The sequence below is a fragment of the Pelodiscus sinensis genome, chromosome 5, assembly GCF_049634645.1.
Source record: "Pelodiscus sinensis isolate JC-2024 chromosome 5, ASM4963464v1, whole genome shotgun sequence".
NCBI lineage: Eukaryota > Metazoa > Chordata > Testudines > Trionychidae > Pelodiscus > Pelodiscus sinensis.
Genome location: NC_134715.1, coordinates 101,107,752 through 101,131,201, shown reverse-complemented (window position 1 = coordinate 101,131,201; position 23,450 = coordinate 101,107,752). Strand labels below are relative to the sequence as shown.

Genomic DNA, 23,450 nt, shown 5'->3' with positions numbered 1-23,450 from the left:
TTTTAGAAATTATTTTAGTATTGTCAGTGAAAATCTTCTGCATTAAGATCACATGGTTAGATAACCATTTGTTTTTTCTTAAGGTTTTGCAGTGCTTTTTTTGTAAGAAAAAAGGTGCCGGTACTCTGGGGCATACTTGTTGAGGAGTGGGGCGTGGGTGTGGGGGGAGGAGGGGAGAGGAAAACTCGCTGAATGTTCAACAAAAATAAAAACAACCCTGCGCTGGGGGCCAAAATGCAGTCGCAGCCCATTTAAGAGCCACAGTGCCACGCTGGGAGCTGAGAAAAAAAATGCCGCACATCCCAAGCAGGCTTCAATCAGGAACCGAGCCTCCCCAGGAAAACGAGGACCAGTACATGTGAGGGAAATCCCGTTCCTTTTCTGTGGGCTGGGAAAATAGGTGATGGTACACTGTTCCGGGCAGTATCATTACAAAAAAAGCACTGAGGTTTTGGTTTATTAGTTTTAATAGTATTGTAGAATACCTTTTGAGTGTATATGTGAGCACTCAGCCCATATCTCTTTTACTCAGTTTTTCAGCGTATGTATTTGGAGGTGAACATTGTCTATGCTTGCTCTTACCCCAAATGAGTTTTTTTTTTTTTCCTTTCAAAAATTTGAGAAAAGTCCACTGATCTGTTTGAATTATGTGAGCATGAAAGAGATAGTGTTGAGCACCAAGTCAGGTAACTCTCAGCTCTACAGGAAGTCTAAAAAAACTGGCATTTTGCTGTTTTTCCAGGAGAAATAGGTCTGAGGTATGATATATTTTTTAAAAATTATCTCACTTGTCAGCCCATACCTGTGCTGCTTGTCTTGAGCTAGGATGATAACCAGTTGCTATCAAAGATGTGCTAACTGCATTTAATGTGTCCATCTAAATATTGGTATATGTATTTAAAGTCATTATTAAAGAGAACTTTTTACTACTTCCCTTCAATTTTCCCCACAGGCTGTTACATGTAGAAGTTAAAGTGCACATATCAACTCACCCAATTTCTCATTGTCTATTGACTGGTTAAAAATCTCATATGTGCAATATGAGTGATCTAGTTTCTGTGGTAACTTTAGGATTTGACGATTCTGTGCTCATAGCAAACTGTGTAAACCTATTTTATGCTTAACATCTTTTTAAAAAGGATTGTATGTATGTAAAAACTGGAATGGTATCTTTAAAATATATAATTCCACATTTACTTAATTCAAATGACATATTTTGATTTCTAGGGAAAACAGCACTTAAAAATATTTACCTATGTGACTTACAAGTATTTATAAATTTGTTTACCTTCTGGAGCTATTGTAATCTATTACACGACTGTCGTGGTTAATAAAATGTGCATTTTAAGAAAAAATTTTAGTGCTAATTTTCTCCTAATTTAAATGAACTCATAATTGCCAAAGGTATCAGACCACTTGAGGATGAATTCACAAACTTCATCTTCCTATAATAACCATATCAGTCATTTGTGGTAGATGGAAGCTGTGAGGGAGTCAGAGGAGGGCCTGGGAATACAGGGGTCCCAACAAGGCCTTTTTCTGCAACTATCTCTGCCCCATTTTACTTGCAGCCTCCTGCCCAGAGTGTCAGCTCACAGCACCCTGGCCAGTGGAGAAAGCCTCTTTAATTCCCCTCCCATTCATGATTGTACCATTTGAGCAGATTGGGGACAGTAGGCCCGCTGGAGAAGAATGCTGCTGGGTACTAATTCATCTTCGTTGTAGTTGACTACGCAACCCGGTATCCCGAAGTCATGCCGTTACATTCCATGAGTGCCAAGAGAGCGGCAACTGAACTGATGAATATTTTTGCTCATGTTGGAGTCCCTCAGGAAATCCTAACGGATCAGGGGACAAACTTTGTCCCAAACTGTGCAGCAATTCTGCCATTTGTTAAAAATCAAAACACTCTAATGTCAGTCTATCACTCCCAAATGGATGGACTAGTAGAGCATTTCAACAGGACTCTGAAGGCCATGCTCCACAAATTTGTTCTAGCAGATGTGCGCCACTAGGACCAGCTCCTCCTGCCCCTCATTTTCACAGTCCAGGAGGTCCCCCAGGCCTCCACAGGGTTTTCGCCTTTTGAACTTTCATATGGGAGGCAGCCGTGTGGGATTTTGGACTTAGTTCGGGAGATGTGGGAGGAACAACCTGCTAAAATTTCAAGTGATTACATATTTACACACCAAAAATTAGTTAACATCCCTAATGCATTATGTGGTAGGTTGCAGAACAAAAGCGTTTTCAGGCTCCAGGGTTTTCTAACATGCTTTGGATTCCTAATCTGTCAGAAAGATTAATCTGCACAGTTTATGTAAGGCGTAGTTCAGTATTTTAACCAAGGAAGACTTATTTCCTAAACAAAATGTGAAATAAAATCAGTTTACTACCTGACTTTGCTAATGGTGTACTTTAGATTTTCACCACGTATATACATGCAATTTCAGCAACTATTTATACACTTAACTTCAATTATTGTTTAAGTCCTCAGAAAGATCTACATGGCGTGGAGAAAGAAGAGAACTTAATATTGACATTAAACATTCTTATCTTTTCATTCTGAGAAATCAGTTTTGTATATACAAGGTTCATTGAAATGGCATTTTTAGTTTTCTCTAAAGCTGTAATGATTGTCTTCTCTAACTTTACTACTTGGGTTCAGATGTCAATTGGGCCCTTTCTTGGAACTATATTGAATGAGTGAGAGAATGTTGAATGTTCATCGAATAGATCATTAGATATTTAGAATTGTGTACTTTAAACACTTGTTTTTTAATATCTCGAAAAATCCTCTTTCAATTGTTCCTCTTTCAGTCTCTCTTGATGTCATAATTCTGCTTGTTTGTTAATGAAATTCCTGAATGGAGATTAATTTTAAATTTAAAATAGTGGACATGCTAAGTTTTAGTCTTTAATACACAATACACGGAAAATAGGGCACAAAACAGTGGTTGACCATTCCTGATCATACTGTAAGGCAGTGGTCCCCAACCTTTTCAGGTTGGCGGGCGCCAGGGGGCGTGGCCGTTCGCCCGCCGGGCGCCAGGGGGCGGGGACACTTGCCCGCCTGGGGGCGGCCCCCCCCGGCCGCATGCCCGGGGGCGGCCCCCCCCATAGCCACGGGGCCGGGGCCCCCCTGGCCGCATGCCCGGGGGCGGGCCCCCCCCATAGCCACGCGCCCGGGGCCGGGGCCCCCCCCATAGCCACGGGCCCGGGGCTGGGGCCGGCCCCCCCCCCATAGCCACGCGCCCGGGGCCGGCGCGCCGTAAGCGCCGCGGGGCCAAGGCTGGGGCTGGGGCCAGGGCACGCGTGGTGCCCCCGGGGGCGGGGCCAAGGCCGGAGCCGGCAAGGGCACGCGCGGCACCCCCGGGGCCAGGACTAGCCATGCACCCGGGGCTGGCACCTGCCAGCCCAGATTGCTCCGCGGGCGCATGTAAAGAGCCCGGCGGGCGCCATGGCGCCCGCGGGCACCGGGTTGAGGACCATGGCTGTAAGGAATCTTATTGTACCTTGATTAGGAAGATGCAAGTTATTTCTGTAATTATTTGTGATTTTTTTTTTCTTGAATGCCATGCCTGTCAGGCTCCTTTTGTTTTAAAATAAAGACATGCTGTATTACAGACTTTTTCAATTTGTCATTTAAATAAGTGTCATTAAGTGATACAGTTGTCAAGTTAAAATTATTTTCTGCAGCCTGCTTGCCATAAGGGAGTGTCTAATAATTAGATAAAGGAATGGTTGCTTTTGACATTGTATTATTGGAGCAGTGGGTGAAGTTCCTATTACAGTTCTTTTTTCTTCAAACGCTTGGTAAAGGTTTTAATCTCACACACTCTTTTATCATGTGAGGATTTGAGGTGAAGGGCATGACAACATATTTTTGTTGAATTGCCCCTTTGAAGAACTGTTTCAAGTGCCACATGGTGGGTGTTTAAAAGGAAAAAAAGCTTAGCTTTCTTCAGTAATATGTAATAACCAGTATTGTGCCAGAAAATCTGAGCTTTCCAGGTTGTATTCTTTTGTCTTCAGAATCACTTTCTGCTGTAGCATTTTTCTGCTCAGTTTTTGCATAGTCTTTTAAAAGTCCGTTTTAATTGCTAGAAGGAGCTATTGTAGTGTTTAGACAGTGATGTATTATAGTATTTGAGATACAATCTACAGAACTGAAGCAGGAGGGAAGAAATGTCATGGTCAGTTTTAATAAATAAATAAATTGCAGACAGATTTTGGCCTGAAGGGCTCTAAGGGTTCTTGTCTTGTCTGTAGTCTTTCTGGTGTCTAATCTGCATTGATACTGTAGCTACAGAAGTTCAGTATGTTGCTTTTTGGAAGGAAAAGAGTACAACAGTGGAGAGAGAGAGAGGGGGAGATTCCAATGGAAATAGATGTTTACCTGCCTGATTTCACTTTAGCTTTAACAAAAAGAATACCTTTTGGAAAAATAAGATCTGCCTAAATTACTGTAAAGAATAAAATTAGTTCAGTGTACATAAGTCTGCCTGCTACCTCTTGAAACAAATCCAAATACTAGATTAACACCCTGAATTTATTGCTAGGCCTGCTGCTATGAGAATGGCCTGTTAGGGTCCTAAGTGCCTGAAGAATTCCCTGTGATAGGAAGTAGGCTGTAGGGTACATATCCTACTGGCTCAGATATAGAAGGCATAGTTACTTCGTGACTTGTAGCAGGTGGAGGGATCATTTCAAAAGGCTTCAGCCAAGTATGTTGACTCATTGAGCCATAAATTGCAATAATTTAAAAATGTAATCTTCCATTGTGATAAATTTTTCCCTGGGGAGGGCTATAGGCTCCCTTTTAAATTTTCTCCACCAAGAAATGCCACAACTATATGGTAGCTCCTAAGCTCAAAGCAAACTTTGAGCAGATTTACATGTGCACTCTCCACATTGCTTTGAGTACAGCTTTACTTAAGTTTTCACTGGCCATTCCAGAAGGTTAATGGCAAATATTAACGGAAAATTCAATTTCAAACTGACTATAGTTTAAGAACCAGTGTTTTAGGTAGTAAACTTTTTCCATTTGCTGTCCTCCTAAAAATGTTAGGTGATGATGTAGACCCCTTTCAAAATCTTATGTCTGTGGGCACTGAGTTCCAGAGGTTGAAAATCACTGACCTAAAATATTTGACACCATTGCTTTAATTCTTGACATTAGTACAATTTTTGAGATTAATAGTAATGATGTTATAGAAACATGGCTGTGTATCGGAGTAGGTCAGAGAAATTGGTCCATACATATAGCCAGCATTATCAGTAGAGTGCAATGGAGGATTTTAGAACCGGACAATTCCACCTTTGACACTCTGGATCCAGATATGAAAGGTTTAAAACCAAGGTAGTTTTCCAATATGTTATTGCATTTCACAATGTTTTTAGGTGAATGAGGAAGGAAATCTTTTTTAAAAAAATGCAGAAGTTTGATAAGCTACTAGCCATAAGTCATTTGATATTAATTTGAGGTTAAATTTCTGCCTTTCAGGCAAACACCAAAGTAGAGCTTATCCATGTACATGTTAAAAATTTTTCAAAACTGTACCTGATGACTCAGTTTTTCCAAATGAATGGCTTTACAAGGTCTGAACCAAATCTGGAAATCCTTCTCATTCTTTTAACTGTGTCCAGAATAGTGTTTAGGTGAGCGATCTAATGCAAACTGAAGTGGGCTGTCAGGGAATGGTACTTCTAACTTTAGTATATGAAAATGAGCCTTGAGATCAGACTAATTTTGTTCAGTATATAGCATGTCTTTTCATTTCAACCAAAACATGGTTTGACTTAATGTTCCTCACTCTCAAAACAAACAGAAACTTCATCTGCTCTTTAATCAGAGGAGAGGTATCAAGTGTTCCCTTGATCAGAGCTGAGGACATGAGGCACAGGTCATCTTGTTTTTTCTCTCTTTAATAAAAGCTGCCATGTCTTTTCAAGTACATTTTTAGGCAAATATCTGAAAAGACATTTGCACTCCATTACATTCTCAAAGATATTAAGAAGCTAATTAAACTTAAGCAAAGAAAACTTTGTGATCAGATTAAAGCTTTCTGGAATAAAAAAAGATAAATTTTGGGCATTTTTTTTGGATATTTTCAATAAAAAGTTAAAATGCTTTGAGTTTAAACTGATAACTTTGGCCAGTATTAGTTTAGACTTGGTTTAGTTCTACATGTGAAAGTAGATAAGCAGGTGTAATTAAATATAGATCCATCAGTCAGACACACTTCTGCACTGCTGTTATAGTACAGAAATAATTTTTTTGATGTAATAGATCTATTTGATGTAATAGATTTTTTTTTTATCTGAGACGGATAAAAGTGAAGGTGTCTTCGCAGAAATATATAGAAAAAATGTATTTTCTACTATGTTGCTTGTTTAACACACACTGTAGTGTAAGTTGCTTTTGAAGGGGATGGGCGGGGGACAGGAGCAAGAATGGAAACCTCTTCCTTACTATTTGTAGCAAAACCTTTCCATGTGAAGGAAAGTTATTACATTAAGTGTTCTGCATAACAATTTTATTTCATAAATATCATTTAGAACAGTTATTAGTAGGCAGCAGAACAGTCTGGACACATCTGACCTACAAATGAGGGTACTTACGTAACTGTTTGATCCCAAGTACCTGATAAGGTAAATTGTTCAATCCCAAGTACATGGGATGTGCTATAGAGCTTGGAAATACAGGATTTTGTAATTTATTAAGAAGTCAGCTTGGATGTTGGAAAACTAGCTAATTCTTCCACTGTTGTCACTTATGCATGTATTTGTGTATCATTTTTGACATTCATGCATTCATGTCCTGGCTTCTTGGTAGCTATATGAAAACTTTTGTAGTTATTTAACAAACACACTGTGAAAAATGATCACATAATGCTCCAGTTTGGATTGACATCTTTCATATGTATTGCTGAAAGAAATGAGCTGCCCAGCTGCTCTGTCCATAGTAACCATCAACTCAGCTTAACACTTCATTGCATTCTTGATAATGGAGGAGAATGTTTCACCTGACTTGTTATTCGAATATAGTTTTCCATAAGCTGATGCTTTTCCTCCTATATACGTTTTGGTGGCTAAATAAATAGTGATGGCTGCATTTAAATGTATGGAATATTAACTGCCATTTGATATAGATATCTGTGAAGGATCTAGAGCAAGGGTGCGTCTGTGGGCTGAATCTGGTGCATCAAGCAAGTTGATCTGGCCTGCAGAGGCCCTGCCGTGCCTCCCACCCCCAAGCCAATCAGGGCCAGGGGGTGGTGAGAAGTGCACAAAGTCTCCTCCTGCCCTGCCTTGCCCTGCCCTGCCCTGCAAGGAGAGTGTGGTGCATAGAAGTGCTGCAGGCTCCTATCAGAGTGAGAAGAGACTTCACATACTCCTCCTGCCCCCAAACCCTGATTGGCCTGGGGGGTGGGAGGGAGCATGCAAAGTCTCCTCCTGCCCTGCAAGGTGCTCAGCACTTAATCAACTGACAGCTGCTGCTCAGATGGCGGTTGACTCTAAGCACAGTGCTTCCTTGTGGGGCAGGAGCAGGGAGCGAGAGACTTCATGTTCTTCCCCTCCCCAGGCCCAAATTGAATGGAGATTAGCATAGGGAAGCATGTGAAGTCTCCTCCCACTGCTAGCGGCATGGGTACCTAGAGGGAACTGCCAGCTGTTCCGAACAGCTGGCGTTTCTTTTGGGTGGGGGGGGGGGGGGAAAGAAAAGAGTTTGCATGCTCCTCCACACCCAGACCAATCAGGGTCTGTGGGTGGGGAAGCACGGAAGTGTCCTGGCCCTGCCTCTTCTGCAAGAGGCTCCACCCCTTCCGGGGCAGCCTGGGGCCACTTAAAAATTTCTGAAGTAGCTCTCCGTCAAAATGTATTGCCCACCGCTGACCTAGTACAATATATCTAGCTAATAAATGGCCAATTGCTATGAGACATGGTCTTTTAGAACAGAGGCTGTTGGTATGGCTTCATTTAGGTGTTTTTAATCTCTGTGCCTGACGGAAAGAAAGCAGAGCACTTTGTGCCTTTAACATAGCTATTGAAGCAGTGACAGGGAAAACCTAAAATATATGATCTATAAAGTAGAGCCATGAAATGAGTTTATGGAGCCCCCAAGTTTTGTACATGGAGTGACTTGAGTTTTCTGCCTGCTATGCCATGTCTGGTTTCCTCTCATTGCAGCTTCTCTAGAGTAACCTACATCCAGAAGTTCTATGGATATTGAGCAGGTTTTTCTGTTCTTGTAATCTTTTGTGGTCAAAATGTGAAGCTATAAGTACAGAATTCAACTTAAAAATAAAATTAAAATTATCTGCCTGGCAGATAATTAGATGAGGAAGAGAAGGCAGCAGGTTCACAGGCTGTTGGAATAATCTATCTAAGAGTTGGGAAGAGGAGAAGATGGTGAGTGTAGTTAAGGAAGAAAGGAGACCTGGTGGAGGGGAAACAAACCACCCTCTTTTCCAAGAGAGGTATGTTCCTCTTCTTTTCACTCTCCTCCCTATAGGAACTCACTCACTTCACTCCTTTTTTCCTGCAAGAAATGTCATGTAAGAAGCTGCCAAAATTCAGGTGTATGTAGTCAAGTCACATAGAATTTCTGTATTCAAATTATAAAGGCGTATATTTCGTTTAACATGGAAAATAGATGGAGTCACTTGTGCTGTATTTCCTCAGAGAGGAAGAGGCACGTCCTTTGTTGGAAATTGATGTTTCAACACACTAACCTAATATTTCTTTGTTCGTCCTTCAGATCCTTGCAGTTCATTGAGTCCACCCTGCTTTACTGAGGAGGATCGATTCAGTCTGGAAGCTCTCCGCACAATCCACAAGCAAATGGATGATGACAAAGATGGTGGTATCGAAGTAGATGAAAGTGATGAGGTAGGTAGAGGCCTCAGTTCTTTCCACCTTCTGTATTTTTGTCTTTATTTAAAATAAATAGGAAATAATGGCTTTGAAGTAAAAGTTCTGTGCCATGCTATGAAAATGAAGCCTTATTTTAAAGGCCATCGTTAGTATTGTGACATTCTAAAGGAAGTAAAAGGAACAGCCATGTTGTCCATACAGTATAAGGCATTAGAATGGGGTGGAGAATCATGTTAGGCAAATAGACTCAACTCTGCTTGCTGTGAAGCCAGTTGATTGGGCCCTAAAATGTTAAATATAAGATTTGATTTTTGTTTCTAAAGTGTTGATGCGTAGAAACTTACAAAGAACCCAAGTATTTTCCTTTCCTGTTTACCCCACTTATTTCCTCATGAAGTAAATCCTAGGAAGTAAGGAATTGTAGTCTCCTGCTCATCTGTCAGTTCCAATTGCTTCATCCTGTGGACTGTCGTCTGACCCCTTGTATAGAAGGGTCTGAGAAGATGTCACATTTCCTTTTTGTTTGCTATCAAATTCCCAAGGAGTCTTTGCTTCCATGTTTGTATAAGGGTGGGAAAGAAGCCACCTGGTGCTCTTGCTTCATGGAATGCTAACAAGACCCAGTTGTAGTGGACCAAAAGGACCTTCTCCTACCCAGCTGTTGTCCGTTTCGTTGTCTGCCTTTCTGCTGGCTCTGTGAAGGGGTTTGAGCAGGAGTAATGAACAGTCTCCAGTCCTGGGTCTCTGTTCATCGTCTTTTCTTCAACACTTAGCTGAACAGTTGGGCATAGGGATTATTCACTATTTGGTCCATTTTTCTGCAGCTGGAAAGAGTCCAAAATCAGAACAGATTTGATGAACAGGTGTAATGGGAGATCTACTTCTGGGCTGCCCCCACTCCTTAATTTTACCCTGGGTGTTAGAACCCAACTGTAGAACAGTGTTTGCTGTAATATCTTCGAGGCATTCTTAGGACATGTCGGAAAAGCATAAGATGCCATCAGTGGAAAATGGCCCCAGGAATCTACCATAAACATCTGCACTACAAATGAAGTCATTCCACTTTATGCCTGTCTTCACTGTCAGTCCTATATTCCTTTCCTTAATAATTGCCCGTGACAATTATTTATTTGTTTAAAATGATACGTTTAAAATGTCATTTATGAAACATTTCTTAATTATTTGTGTAAGGAATTCTCATGATGCTTGGTACCTGAAGCCAGAACTTGATTTCACACAGGCTTAGAGTACGGTGGAAGTAGTAGTCTATTTTGAATCATTATATATAGCTAAAGTTCTTTATTTTATATTAAAATTAAAAGATTTGCCTGGCATTGCTTGAGTCCTTAACTCCAATTAATTTTTGATTTTCTTCATTAAAAGCATTGCTGAGGTGTCCTGTGGGAGTAAGAAGTTCAGTATGCAAGTTGAACTAGGGAGAGAGAATACCCTAGCACTCACTGCAGCAGCTTGGAGCCATATGAGAAGCACCTCTCCATGGCTGCTGCAGCTCTAGCAGGCACAGCTGGGGAAGATATACATGACCCCTGGCTAGGGCAGGTCCAGGTTAATCTGCCCCCTGCGCCGCCCAATCAGAGTGAGGAATGCAGCAAACTGTGCACTTCCCCTCTCTCCCTGACAAAGCAATGTTTCTGTATGAATTGGGGGGAGGCGGAGAGGAGAGAGGGGATGAACCCCCACCTCCCTCCCTAAAGGATATCTGGGAGGTGGTGGGAAAGGCTTGGAGCTGGGCTAGTCTCAGATGATGGAGGAATGTACTCCCAGGCAGCCCCTTTCACTTTCCTGGCAAGTCTGCCTGGTCGTCTGAAGAAGTGGGCTGTGCCCACAAAAGCTCATACCACCATATACATGTTTTATTAGTCTATAAAGTGCTAGCAAGACCTTTTGTTGTTTTTAAGTTTATTTTTTCTGTAGGTTTTTTGAGAAGCATTTCCATTCCTGGCACCTCCCATTTTCCTGGCATGACCAAATGCTTACCTTGCTTTAAGTTGTGATAAGAGGAATCTGTATACCAAATTTGGTGGTCCTAGCTCTTACTGTTCAGAAAGAATTTTTGGACAGACATAGACAAACTCAAATATATTACATTGAAAGGGGTTGGTCTATAAACCAGATAACTGATGACACATTGAGACTTCTAAAATGCATGCATTCCTGTATTGTGGGGATTCATTCTTGACTTCTGTTTGTACTTGTGATTAGGGATGTTCGATATTGATTAATTAACTAATCAAATAGTTGATGGGATTTCCATTGACTATTCAGTTAGTCAGTAAGAACTAGCTCGAGTTCCACCCTTTGCAATGTACAAGAGTCCCTGCTTATCCCTGCTTATTAGCTGCCCCCTTATCCTGTTCCACATAGCTGGAGCAGGGGGGAGCCCATTGTCTCACTGTCCCTCTTGCTGCCCGTTTGATAGAGGCAGCAAGCCGAGAGGGACGTGACTAGTCACCTAATGTCGACTTTCTGGTAAGCTTTTACTTATTGGATAGTGGACTACTTGATTAGTCACTTGCATCCCTACTTGCAATATAGAAGAAGAATAAAGAAAATACAAAAATATTTGTTGATGGAAAATTGGAAGAACTTTGTGTTAATAGATAATCGAATTAATCATCCTGGGAACTAATGAAGAATTTTCATTGTTCCAAGATTCACAATTTCAAAGAATTTTCTCCGTAAGTGTCAGCTGCTCTATTATATTTGCTGTTGGAGTGAGTAGGGAAGAAAATTCACAGGCCCTACTCAGAATGATACATGATAAAGAACAGTGCATGATGGGTCATGACAGTCAGGAATGGGGAAGTGAAACCTCTGTACAGAAGTGAAACTTGCTTTAAGCAGCTGTCACTTTTACAAAGCAATTTGAAAATGCATGTTCTAGTAATCTATTACATGTAACTACAGTAAGGGTTAAAAATAAGTCTGTTCTCCCATTGTGTGTGTGTGTGTGTGTGTGTGTGTGTGTGTGTGTGTGTGTGTGTGTGTGAACGAACATGAGACTGAGTAAAATACACCTGTGCAAATATTTACCAGCACAACCAGTTTCTTCTGAGATGTTAACATGTTGAGTAGAAAACTGGGGAAAAGATCTTTGTAAAAATATGTACAAGGAAGTTTCATCAAAATTGTAACAAAGTAGACAAAAATCACCTATAGATCAGTAGGTGTGTCAGTGATAGCAGCAAGCTGTAAAGTCTGGTCAGCTGCTCCCAGCTCAATTTATAGAAATGTTTATGGTTTTTAAACTTGAGTCTGTCAGTCATTTTACCCCCATTGAAGTTGTTGTAGACTGTGTATATGAAATTTTTTATCCACACTGACTTTGTAGACATCAAAACTCTTGTCTTTAACACTTCCTGTTGTGAGGAAGCTTATCTGTTGATGTTTGTAGAACCTCTGTGAGAGTGCTATATTTGGTTGAAAGCTGTCAGGCTTTGTACAAGGGATTTGACTAAACAGCAGAACGATAGATTACATTCTGCTTCATGCTGCAAGATTTCTGCTTCCAAAAAAGCCTCATCAATGGGCAGTAAGTATGTCAAAACAAAATTAAGACACACACTAGCTTTTTATTAGGAAGTGGAAAATTTAATACTTAATAGTAATTACACAGAAATTAACCAACTTAGTTTTTCACCAAGCAACATTGCCACTTAAAAAATAAATAGGGTTTGAATGAGGCTATTTTTAAGAGAGGCAAGGTAAAAGGGTTTGAAATATATTTTCTTTCTAATTTGTAGAAACAGCTCTGTATTTAAAAATCAAAACAAAATCCCTACTCTTTCAGTAAGGATTCTGGTCTTCAGATTACCTGTCTGTAGTCTGCATATTGCTATTTCTCCTGTTTTCACACTTTCTGTTGTAGTTGTTTGCTTTGCTTTATGTATACCTAGTGGCACTTGTAGGAAACATTCCTATATTCGAATTGCTGCTTTCCCTTCAGTTTAATGAGAGAGGTTAATTTGATTACTGTTACACCATAGATAGCCAAAACTTTTAAACATTTCTAGTATTAACCTTATTTTTCAGGGATTTGAAATTAACATTTATAATAGGAGGAAATTTAGCATTAAGTCCTTGGGGTTGGTGGTGTTGGGGGGAATACCATTGTGTACACATGGAGAAGCTGTCGGATAGTAAAAGACACGTTAATGTATCAAGCGGAGACAAAACACGAAGTCTAGTGTCTGGAAATTGAAGGCTTCAAAGTTCATACTGGAAAGATGGTGTATTTTTTTTTAAACAGTGAGAGTAATCAAATCGTTAGAACAGATTACCGAGGGGATCTAATGAGTTCTCCACCACTTTGAGTCTTCAAATCCAGATTTAAGATGTATTTCCAAAAGAGATGGGTTAGATGTGGGCATCACTGGTTTACGTCTTTGGCCAATTATGCAGAAGGCAGAGCTGTCCCTGGGATTCCGCAAATCAGAAGATATAGGCATGGGAGATAGGTATGTGACGGGTGCTACCAGCCTGCTTGCCTGGGACTCTACTGCAGAGCAGGACCCCAAGCCAGTCAGGGCTAACTTTGTCCTGAGCCCTGCAGTGTGCAGTCCCCTAGGGATGGTCCTGGCAGGTCAAACTATCTAACCATATATTCTTTCTAGCCTTAAAGTCTCTGAAATTTCAAACACCTCTCTAGTATTCGATAGGTAATTGCTATTTTGAGCTCTTATCTGAACAACTGTGTGTTTAGAATTCTCTTTTAGTGCATAGCATCATGCTATTGACAAATCACACTGAATTTTGCTGGTTATAAAATGGTACCATGGATATGTAGCTCTTCCCACATCCGATAATAAAGACTTGTGATAACATGGAGATACATTGTGCTTTACAAATATGGAAAAAAGTAAGTTCTTTCTGGGCAAGTTAAAATGAGAGCAAAAGAGATGAAACTGGGTGGGGTAGGAGAAAGGAAGGATATGGGAGAGGACAGTATGAGTATGTAGTCATTTGGACAGACCAGCATGAACTTCCTGTCTGTGCTCTAGAGACATATTAGGTTTAGCTTTAGAATTTTTTCTTGATAAATCTGTTAGCCAATTTGTGTCTTTTTCACTCTCTTTTTAAAAGTAAGGTGGGGTTTGTGAAGAGAAATTTAGAGGGGCAGATGCTTAGGGTGGAATAGGCGGTTCCAGCCATAGAGTTTAATAGATTTTGCACCTCAAACAGCATGTCTGTTACCCCATATTGTATACTTTCATTTACGATGGAGAGGCACAATCAGTAAGGGTATGTCTACACTACAGCGTTAATTCGAGTTAACTTCATTCAAAATAGTTCATTCGAATTAAGTTACACACAAAACCTATTTCGAAATAGCGCATCCACACTGAGGGAACCCTGAACCACAGTTAAGGCTGGCTGGAACCAGTGCCAGCAGGGCATCAGGTTAGGACTTAGTGCGTGGGGCTGCTGCATGAGGCTAACTGAGCTCTGTGCTTAAAGGGACCCTACCCCCACCCCGGACAGACAGTTCTCTGCTTGCTTGTCTACTTCGACGAGGGACAGCAAAGCAGTCCTGTCTTGGAGTGCCCGCACTCAGGACACCACAGCACTTGGCCACATGGAGCCAGAGCTGCTGGTGCGCCTCCTGGGGTCGTTGCCATCAGCCCAGCTGCATTTGCTGCAGGCTGCCATCCAATGGGGTTCATCGGGGGGCTGTCAGGATCCAGGAGACCCTGTGGGAGAGCGTCCACCCCTAGGAGCCCTCAGAGCCACCCTGGTCCTCCCCACCGGGGGCTCGTGCTCCATTCCTCCCTCATGTCCTTCACTTACCCCTCCCTAGCACCCCTTCCTGATGTCAAATAAAAGACACGTTTTTTCATAAACACAAACTGTCTTTATTTAACAAAACTGGGGAGGGGGAATGAAACTTTGGGGAGACTGTGGAAAGGAGGTGGGAGATAGGAGGAGAGAAAGGGGGAGGGGGAAAACTGGGAGGAGGGAGCTGGAAGGGGGAAGCAAGAGGAGGAAGGGGGAGCTCAGCGCTCAGGGGTGGGGATCTCGTCAGGCCACATCTCCCAGCACTGCGGGTGCTGGAGCCTTGGCATCCCTGGGGGGGATGGGGAGGAGAGTGTGGCGGTTGAGGTGGGGTGTGTGGAGATTGAGGAGGAGGTTGAGGAGGGAGAGGTGGGGAGTGTGGTGATTGAGGAGGAGGGAGAGGTGGGAAGGGGGCAGAAGTGGGAAGAGGAACAGTAGCTGGGGGGGCAGCAGGCGCTGGGGCGGCATGGGGCAGCATGCTCTGCAGCAGGGCCTGAAGGTGTGAGCACATGGCATGGACCTAGGCAAGCTGCTCCCAGTGGAGTTGCAGGTCCTCCTGAACCCAGGCCTGGATGGTGCGGTGCACGGCTTGCAGCGCCCCCAGGTGCTGGTCCCGGTACCTCTGCCGCGTGCTGGTAGTCCGGAGGAGCCCTCGGGTGCGGGAGCATGTCCCAGGCAGGGTGATGTGCCCTGCATGTGCAGCTGGTGTGGCTGTGAAGAAAGAAGGGGAGTGGTCAGTTCTTCCTGGGGACGCAGTGGATGATGCCCAGCGCCCCGTGCAAGGTGAGGACAACCGTGCCCTGCACCATCAGAGCCGACATGCTTGCACAGAGGCCATGGTCGGGATGTCTGGCTCTCCCCAGGAGTGGGAGCTGCCCCAAGACCACTCCTATGCCCCTTTGCTGTGTATAGTGTGGCTGGGGGAGGAGGGCAGAGATGTGTCCTGCCTCTGTGTAGAGGGGGCGTGTAAAGGGAGGGCGTCCTGCTGGGTCCCGCCCCGGGGTCAGGACTGTGTCAGGTCTCTTCACACGTGTGTGGCTATCGGGCCACGGCCCCTGTGTAGCACACAGCTGGAGCCACCTGCCCAAGGGTGGCACAGCACGTACCTGCACATGCACAGGGGGCTGCGTGATCCGTGAGAGGCATGACCCACGTGCATGGTCCCTGGTCTCTCTCCTTGCTTCCTCCCCCCTTCTCCCACTCGTAGGGGACAGTGATGGCACTTACCTGGTGTGGCCTCCACTGATGACCCTGCTGACTCCGGTGCCGGGACAACTTGGGGGTCCTGCTGGCGTGGCACCCTCCATGCTGGCCCCTCTGCCGTGACTGGGTCAGGGCCCTCTGGTCCCAGCTCGCTGCCCCATGGGGTGGCGCGGACCATACTGCCCCCCAGGATGCGGTTGAGGGCAGGGAAATAGGGGCAGGTGTCAGCCCCTCCTGTGGCGCTGCCCCCTGGTGGCCCTGGCGAACTCCTGCTGCAACTCTTTCATTTTCAGGCGCACCTGCTCCTGGGTGCGCCTGTGGCCTTTCTGGGCCATGGTGGCTGCATTCCTCCTCCTGGTGTAGAGATCATGGACATTAGGGGCCTCCCCCCAAACCTCTATGAGATCCATGATCTCCACACCAGTCCAGGCGGGCGCGTACCGTCTATGGCCCCTGGGTGCTAGGGGACTGGGCAGGGGATGGCTGGCTGCCACTGGATGGCATTGTGCATCCACTGGGTGAGGGATTGTGACTGCTGGCAGGCCTGGCTCTGGCACGGGCCATCTGGCCAAAGTCCACCCCTTTAAGGGCTCCAGGACTGGGGGAGAGGAGAGGAGTTTTCCTGGTTTGGCCCCAGAGTGGCCACAAGGGGAAACTGGGAAGGGCTGGAGGCCAGTTAATTCGAATTAAGTGTCTACACAGCACTTATTTCGAATTAGCTATTTCGAATTTGGCGTTCATTCAAATTTGGTAAACCTCATTCTATGAGGAGTAAGTGCTCCGCTATTTCGAATTTAATTCAAAATAGCGGTTTGCATGTATAGACACTATTGAAGTTAATTCAAAATAAAGGCTGTTATTTCAAATTAACTTTGCAGTGTAGACATACCCTTAGAGAGACATGGATTTGCTATTTTTTGCACATTGATTAATTTTCCTTTTCTTGCCTGCCTAAGAAGCTCTGTATAGAAGTGTGCCATTAATATATAAGTAAATTCATAATGATTGCTCAAGTCCATTCCAATAGATGTTCATGCCATATTTCACCCATGGGGTTGACATGGGCTCATAGGTTAATTTTCATGGTTTTATGCAAGTTCCCCTCCTCCTCATGGTGTTGCTCTGTGGGAGTTGGTGCTCGTTGGGAGTCAGCTTAAAAGCAGGTTTCCCGGTTGCACCAGCTCCCGTGGAGCCACCACCCCCACATGTAAATGTGTAACTGCTGAAAAATTCAGCAGTGACTTGTTTACAAAATCTCTCGCTTTTTAACATCCCTTGTATGAGCTGTAAGTGAGGTAGCCCCATCATGCATGGGTTGGGTGAATGACTATTGAGATGGCTCAGTCATGTGTCATAACCAGATATGGAATCTAGTGGTCAGAATGTAGGAAAGCCAATAGCCACAGGACAAGGACCATGTGAGAGACACCTAGAAAAAGGAATTCTTCTGAAAAGCTGAACGTGGGTATGAAGGCGAGTGATGTGAACCTGGAGAATACAGTTTACGAGAGTGCTTGAAGACCGAGAACAAGGGTTGCTGACTGACAAGACACAGCAAAGGTAATGATAAAGACCAAAGGGAATAGATTATAGTATCCATTCCAGGACAATGTCAAGAGCTAAAGTGGACACTCTCAAAGTAAAAATAGCCTTGTGTAATGGAACAAGAAAACCCGTCCTCTTTATAACCACTGAAAAGTTTAAAAATTTACTACAAGAAGTAACATTTGGTTCAGGGTAAGAAAATTAACATGGTCCAGTGCCATGAAGTTAAATGTGAAACCACTGCAACCCATATGATTCTGAGGATGTTTGTTTCCCCTGCTTTCACAGTGTTGCAAGACATTGCAAAGTCTCGAAAGCCCAGACTTGTATCATTGTGTGTACATGGAAGGCATGTGAGCAGGGGTAATGTCTTACAGAGTATCAGAGGGGTAGCCTTGTTAGTCTGAATCTGCAAAAGCGGCAAGGAGTCCTGTGGCACCTTATAGACCAGTGGTCCCCAACCTTTAGAGGCTTCCGGGCACCCGGGAGGTGGGGCCATTCACGCGCCGGGTGCCCGGGAGGTGGGGGCCGCTCGCGCCCGGGGGCGGGGCCGCATGTCCGGGGGCACGACAGAGGACTGGGATGCCCTTGCACCCGGCGCCGGCATGTGCCCTAGGGCCAGGGCTGGGGCCACCCGAGCGCCTTGTACTGTGGGCCCGGGGCTGGCGCTGTCGCCTGAGCTGTGCGCCTGGGGCTGGCACTGGTGCTGCTCGAGCGCCGTGCACCCGCATGTGCTCCGGGGCTGGGGCCACCCAAGCGCTGCGCACCTGGCGCGTGTCGCGCACCTGGGGCCGGCGCCTCCTGTGCGCCGCAGGCGGGGCTGGCCCAGGTGGTCGGCAGGCTCACACAAATGCCCTGGCGGGCGCCATGGCACCCACAAGCACCGTGTTGGGGACCACTGATATAGACTAACTGAAGCATTGCAGCATAAGCTTTCGTGGGCAAAGACCCACTTCGTCTTTGCCCACGAAAGCTTATGCTCCAACACTTCAGTTAGTCCAGTGGTCCGCAACATTGCGTGGCGGCCGGGCACCTGGGGGCAGAGCCACTCACGTGCTGGGCACACGGGGGCGGGGCCACGCATGTGCCGCGCACCTGGGGGCGGGGCCACCCATGAGCCATGTGCCTGGGGTGGGCACTGCACATGTGCCGCGCGCCCGGGGCAGGGTCCGGCACCGCGCATGGGCCGCACGCCTGGGGCAGGCCACGAGCCATGCGCCCCAGGCCGCCACCGCACATATGTCGCGCGCCCAGGGAGGGGCCGCCCATGCATCCCGCGCCTGGAGCTGGCACCATGCATGTGCCGCGCGCTGGGGGCGGGGCCAGCCCAGATGTTTCAGTGGGTGCACAGAAATCCCTCGGCGGGCGCCATGGCGCCCACAGGCACCGCATTGGGAACCACTGAGTTAGTCTATAAGGTGCCACAGGACTCCTTGCCACTTTTGCATGTCTTACAGAGTTTCCAACGCATGGGTTCGCTCCAGGGAAACAGTGTTCAAACTGCACAATATGGTTAAGATGTTGAAATATAAACTGGCTATGCTAGTTATCACAAGTACAAGTACTATGTCTAGTTTTACACCTAAACTTTGTGTCAGGATAAATAGAAATTTTGTACCACTTTTTATCATCTAATTCAAGTAAAAGGAAAATTAAAATTACAGAAGGATGCTTTAAAAGCAGAGCAAGCTTATATGTGAAATTACACCCTTGTGGGTTGTAAGGATGTTAAATTGCAGTTATCTGGCTAATCCTGTGGTCGATACAATTTGGGGTCGCTCCCGGAGCCGGCACGAGCTGGGACTGAGCAGTTCCAGTTCAAGCCAGCTCCGGGATCCACCCTTGCTGTGGCTCTGCAGAGCAGTCCTTGTTGACTAATCAAGTAGTAATCATGCAGCTGCCCTGCTGCGGCTCTGCATTTTAAATGTGTAGTAAGAGCTGCTGGGCTCTTACTGCATATAAAATGCAGAGGCACAGCTTCCTGGACTGGCGCAACTTGGTACTGCTCAGTCTCAGCTCATGTGAAGTACAGCAGCCCTTGTTCGTGGCGGCCAGAGCTGAACCATGGGACAGGGTCGGGTGTAGCTTCCTGCTGGGACCCCCACAGACAGGGGCTGCTACTGGAGCAGCCACTGCCTGTAGTGAGCCTCGGCACACTGTGGGCAGAGGCTGCTCCTATCGCCCCTCACTGCTGCCATTGATAGAGGCAGGGTGGGGAGATGGTGCTGGAGGCAGCAAGGGAGGGGGAAGCAAGAAGTTGAGAACTTCACTAGACTATTTTCTAACATCCCTAGTGGGGTGTCCTAAAGAAGGTGAACTTCTTCCCCCATTCCTTAGAATCATAGAACCATAGAGCTGGAAGAGACCTCAGAAGGTCATCAAGTCCAGCCCCCTGCGCTAGGCAGGACCAATCCCAATTAAATCAACCTAGCCAGGGTTTTGTCAAGCTGACAGTTAAACACCTCTAGGGATGAAGACTCCAATACGTCCCGAGGTAACCCATTCCAGTGCTTCACTACCCTTCTAGTGAAATAATTTTTCCTAATATCCAACCTGGACCTCTCGCACCACAACTTGAGACCCTTGCTCCTTGTTCTGCCATCCATCACTACTGAGAACAGCCTCTTTGGAACCTTCCTTCAGGAAGTTGAAGGCTGCTATCAAATCCCCCCTCGCTCTTCACTTCTTCAGACTAAACAGACCCAACACCCTCAGCCCCTCCTCATAAGTCATATGCTCCAGCCCCCTAATCATTTTGGTTGTCCTCCGCTGGACCCTCTCCAATGTGTCCACATCCTTTTTGTAGTGGGGGGCCCAGAACTGGACACACTACTCCAGATGCGGCCTCACCAGAGCCAAATAAAGGGGAATAATGACATCTCTGGATCTGCTATCAATGCTCCTCTTAATGCAACCTAATATGCCATTAGCCTTCTTGGCTACAAGGGCACACTGTTGACTCGTATCCAGCTTCTCATCCACTATAACTCCCAGGTCCTTTTCTGCAGAACTACTACTTAACTGGTTGGTCCCCAGCTTGTAACAATGCTTGGGATTCTTCCATCCCAACTGCAGGACTCTGCACTTGTCCTTGTTGAACTTCATCAGATTTCTTGTGGCCCAATCCTCCAATTTGTCTAAGTCCAACTCTGGACCCTATATCTGCCCTCAAGTGTATCTACCTCTCCCCCTAGCTTAGTGTCATCCACAAACTTGCTGACGGTGCAATCCATCCCCTCATCCAGGTTATTAATAAAGATATTGAACAAAACCAGTCCTAGAACCAAACGTTGGGGCACTCCGCTAGAAACCGGCTGCCATCCTGACATTGAGCCGTTGATCACTACCTGCTGGGCCTGACCTTCTAGCCAGCTTTCTATCCATCTTACTGTCTATTTATCCAATGCACATTCGCCCTTAACTTGCTGTCAAGAATATTGTGGGAGACCGTATCAACAGCCTTTCTAAAGTCAAGGTATATCACATCTACTGACTTTTCCCATGTCCACAGAGCCAGTTACCTCATCATAGAAGCTACTCAGATTGGTCTCTCTTCCAAGTGCCTTAAAATGGATTCCTTAAGGATCCCTTCCATGATTTTTCCTGGAACCGAGGTAAGACTGACTAGCCTATAGTTCCCTGGATCATCCTTCTTCCCTTCTTTGAAGACGGGCACTACATTTGCCTTTTTCCAATCATCCGGCATTTTTCCCGGTCTCCACGACTTTACGAAGATAATGGCCAAAGGCTCCTCAATGACATTTGCCAACTCCCTCAGTACCCTCGGATGCATTAAGTCCGGACCCATGGATTTGTGTACATTTAGCTTTTCTAAATAGTTCCTAACCTGTTCTTTACCCACCAAGGGCTGACCATCTTCATCCCATCTTGTGTCACTTAGCGCATTAGTCCGGGAGCCCACTGTCAGCCGACGGTCAGGGCAGTGTGTGTGTGTATGTTTCCGAGAAAAGGTTTAACGTCCGTGCCTTTACTGCTAGGACCGGGGTCCCATCGCAGAGGGTGGCCAGCAGGCCAACAGACGCCCCGTTATATAGGAAGAGCTTATTACATCTTAGATTTCAGCTGCTAGAATTTCATAATTCCTTCGCAGCGGGCAGCCTTGAGGAAAGACTGAAAGATGCCCCAGTGGGTCCTGTCACCTGGGAGTGACACAGATCCAAACGCCCAAGCTCTTCCTATAACTGTCCCTTTAGACCGGCTGAAGTTCTTTTAAATTGTGCTTGGTTCTGTTACAGCAACTGAAGGAGTCAGGTTAAAGCTTAAACAGTTACAGGTTTATTGAGGAAGCTTATAAATCATATGGTTACAATGGCTATTGCTCTATTTCTTAACTATTAGCAAAATATAGGTCTTAAAAATGGTTACAAAGAAGATAAAGATAGAAAAATAGAAATAATGGTACCAAGTAACAGCTTACTCTTTCTATGTGTACACTTAAGACAGAGGACCACATCCAGGTACCATTTTTACCCCCTTCTGTGCCTCTCGACTCCAGCATGTCAGGCCAGGGCCGGTCCCTCAATTCCTAGGAAAGACGAAAATACGAGGTGGGCGTCCCCATAGAACCTCGGGAGGTCAAACACCTAACCCGACCAGCAGGTAGAGGGTAGAATGACACTCAAAGTGAGTGTGTGCTGGGCCCATCTTTTATAATCATGGGGTCACGTATTTCTCTTTCTTATCTTAATTGCCAATTGATGCTGGTCTGTCTGCTGTGAGACCAGTTCTTACAAGGGAGTTGTGAACTTAATTTACACTTGTAAGAGAGATTTGAGATGATTAAATTTTGAAGTACAGGACATTGTTTTCTCAGTGGGAAATTCCTCTTCCTGGGACTGTGTGTGTTCGAATCAACATAGATGCCAGCCGCAGCCTCGAGGCCAGCTTATTGACTTAGCTACTCTCTATCCACATATCTGTGTTTCAGCTTCTCAGGATCAGATGAGCCAGCATAGACTATGCTGATATTATTGCTCCTTCTCTGCCCTGTGCTTCAGAGAGGCAAATAAGATGGATAATATGGAGGCAGGCTGTCTGGCCACACCCACCTTGTCCATGAATAGAGGCAAAGAAAGCCTTGAGTACTTCAGTTTTCCCCACATCATCTGTTACTAAGTTATCTCCTTCATCCAGTAGGGGCCGCACACCCACTCTAATCACCACCTTCTTGGTAATATGCCTGTAGAAACCTTTCTTGTTACCCTTCACATCCTTAGCCAGTCGCAATTCCATTTGCATTTTCGCCTTCCTGATAACCCTCCCGGCATTCTCAAGCTTTATATTTAAACCCCTCCCTGGTCATTTGTCCAAGTTTCCACTTTTTGTAAGCTTCCTTTTTGTTCTTAAGTTCACCAAAGATTTCCTCTGTAAGCCAATCTGGTCTCCTACCATGTTTGCCCCTCTTGCTACGCGTCGGGATGGTTTCTTTCTGTGCCTTCAATACAAGGCGTCTTTAAAATACTGCCAGCAGACCTGGACTCCTTTCCCCTTCATGTTAGCATCCCAGGGAATTCTGCCCGTCAGATCTCTGAGGGAGTCAAAATCTGCTTTTTTTTAAGTCCAGCGTGTGTATTTTACTACTCTCTTTTCTTCCTTTGGTCAGGATCCTGAAATCTACCATCTCATGATCATTGCTTCCCAGGTTGTCACCCACCTCTACTTTCCCTATTAATTCCTCCCTGTTTGTGAGCAGAAGGTCAAGCTGCACACGGCCCCTGGTCGGATCCTTCAGCACTTGTGCCAAGAAGTTATCCGCAACATTCTCCAAAAACTTCCTGGATTGCCTGTGTACTGTCGTATTGGTTTCCCAACAGATGTCAGGGTAATTCAAGTCCCCCACGAGAACCAGGGCCTGCGATCTGGAAGCTTCTCTCAGTTGTCCGAAGAAAGCCTCATCTACCTCATCCACCTGATTCGGTGGCCTATAGCAGACACCAACCACAACATCAATGCTGTTGTTTGCTCCTTTAAACTTAACCCATAGACTGTCAACCAGGTTTTTCTCCCTCTTT

General features: G+C 45.2%; 1 protein-coding gene across 2 annotated transcripts in view; it reads left to right on the top strand.

Moving 5' to 3' along the window:
* The window catches only part of STIM2 (stromal interaction molecule 2), a 139,887-nt gene that overhangs the window by 47,218 nt on the left and 69,219 nt on the right, over nt 1-23,450 (top strand). For both annotated transcript variants that reach the window (XM_075930612.1, XM_075930613.1), the window contains exon 2: nt 8,762-8,892. In XM_075930612.1, coding sequence (XP_075786727.1) covers nt 8,762-8,892 — 131 coding nt within the window. The remainder of the gene's footprint in view (nt 1-8,761; nt 8,893-23,450) is intronic.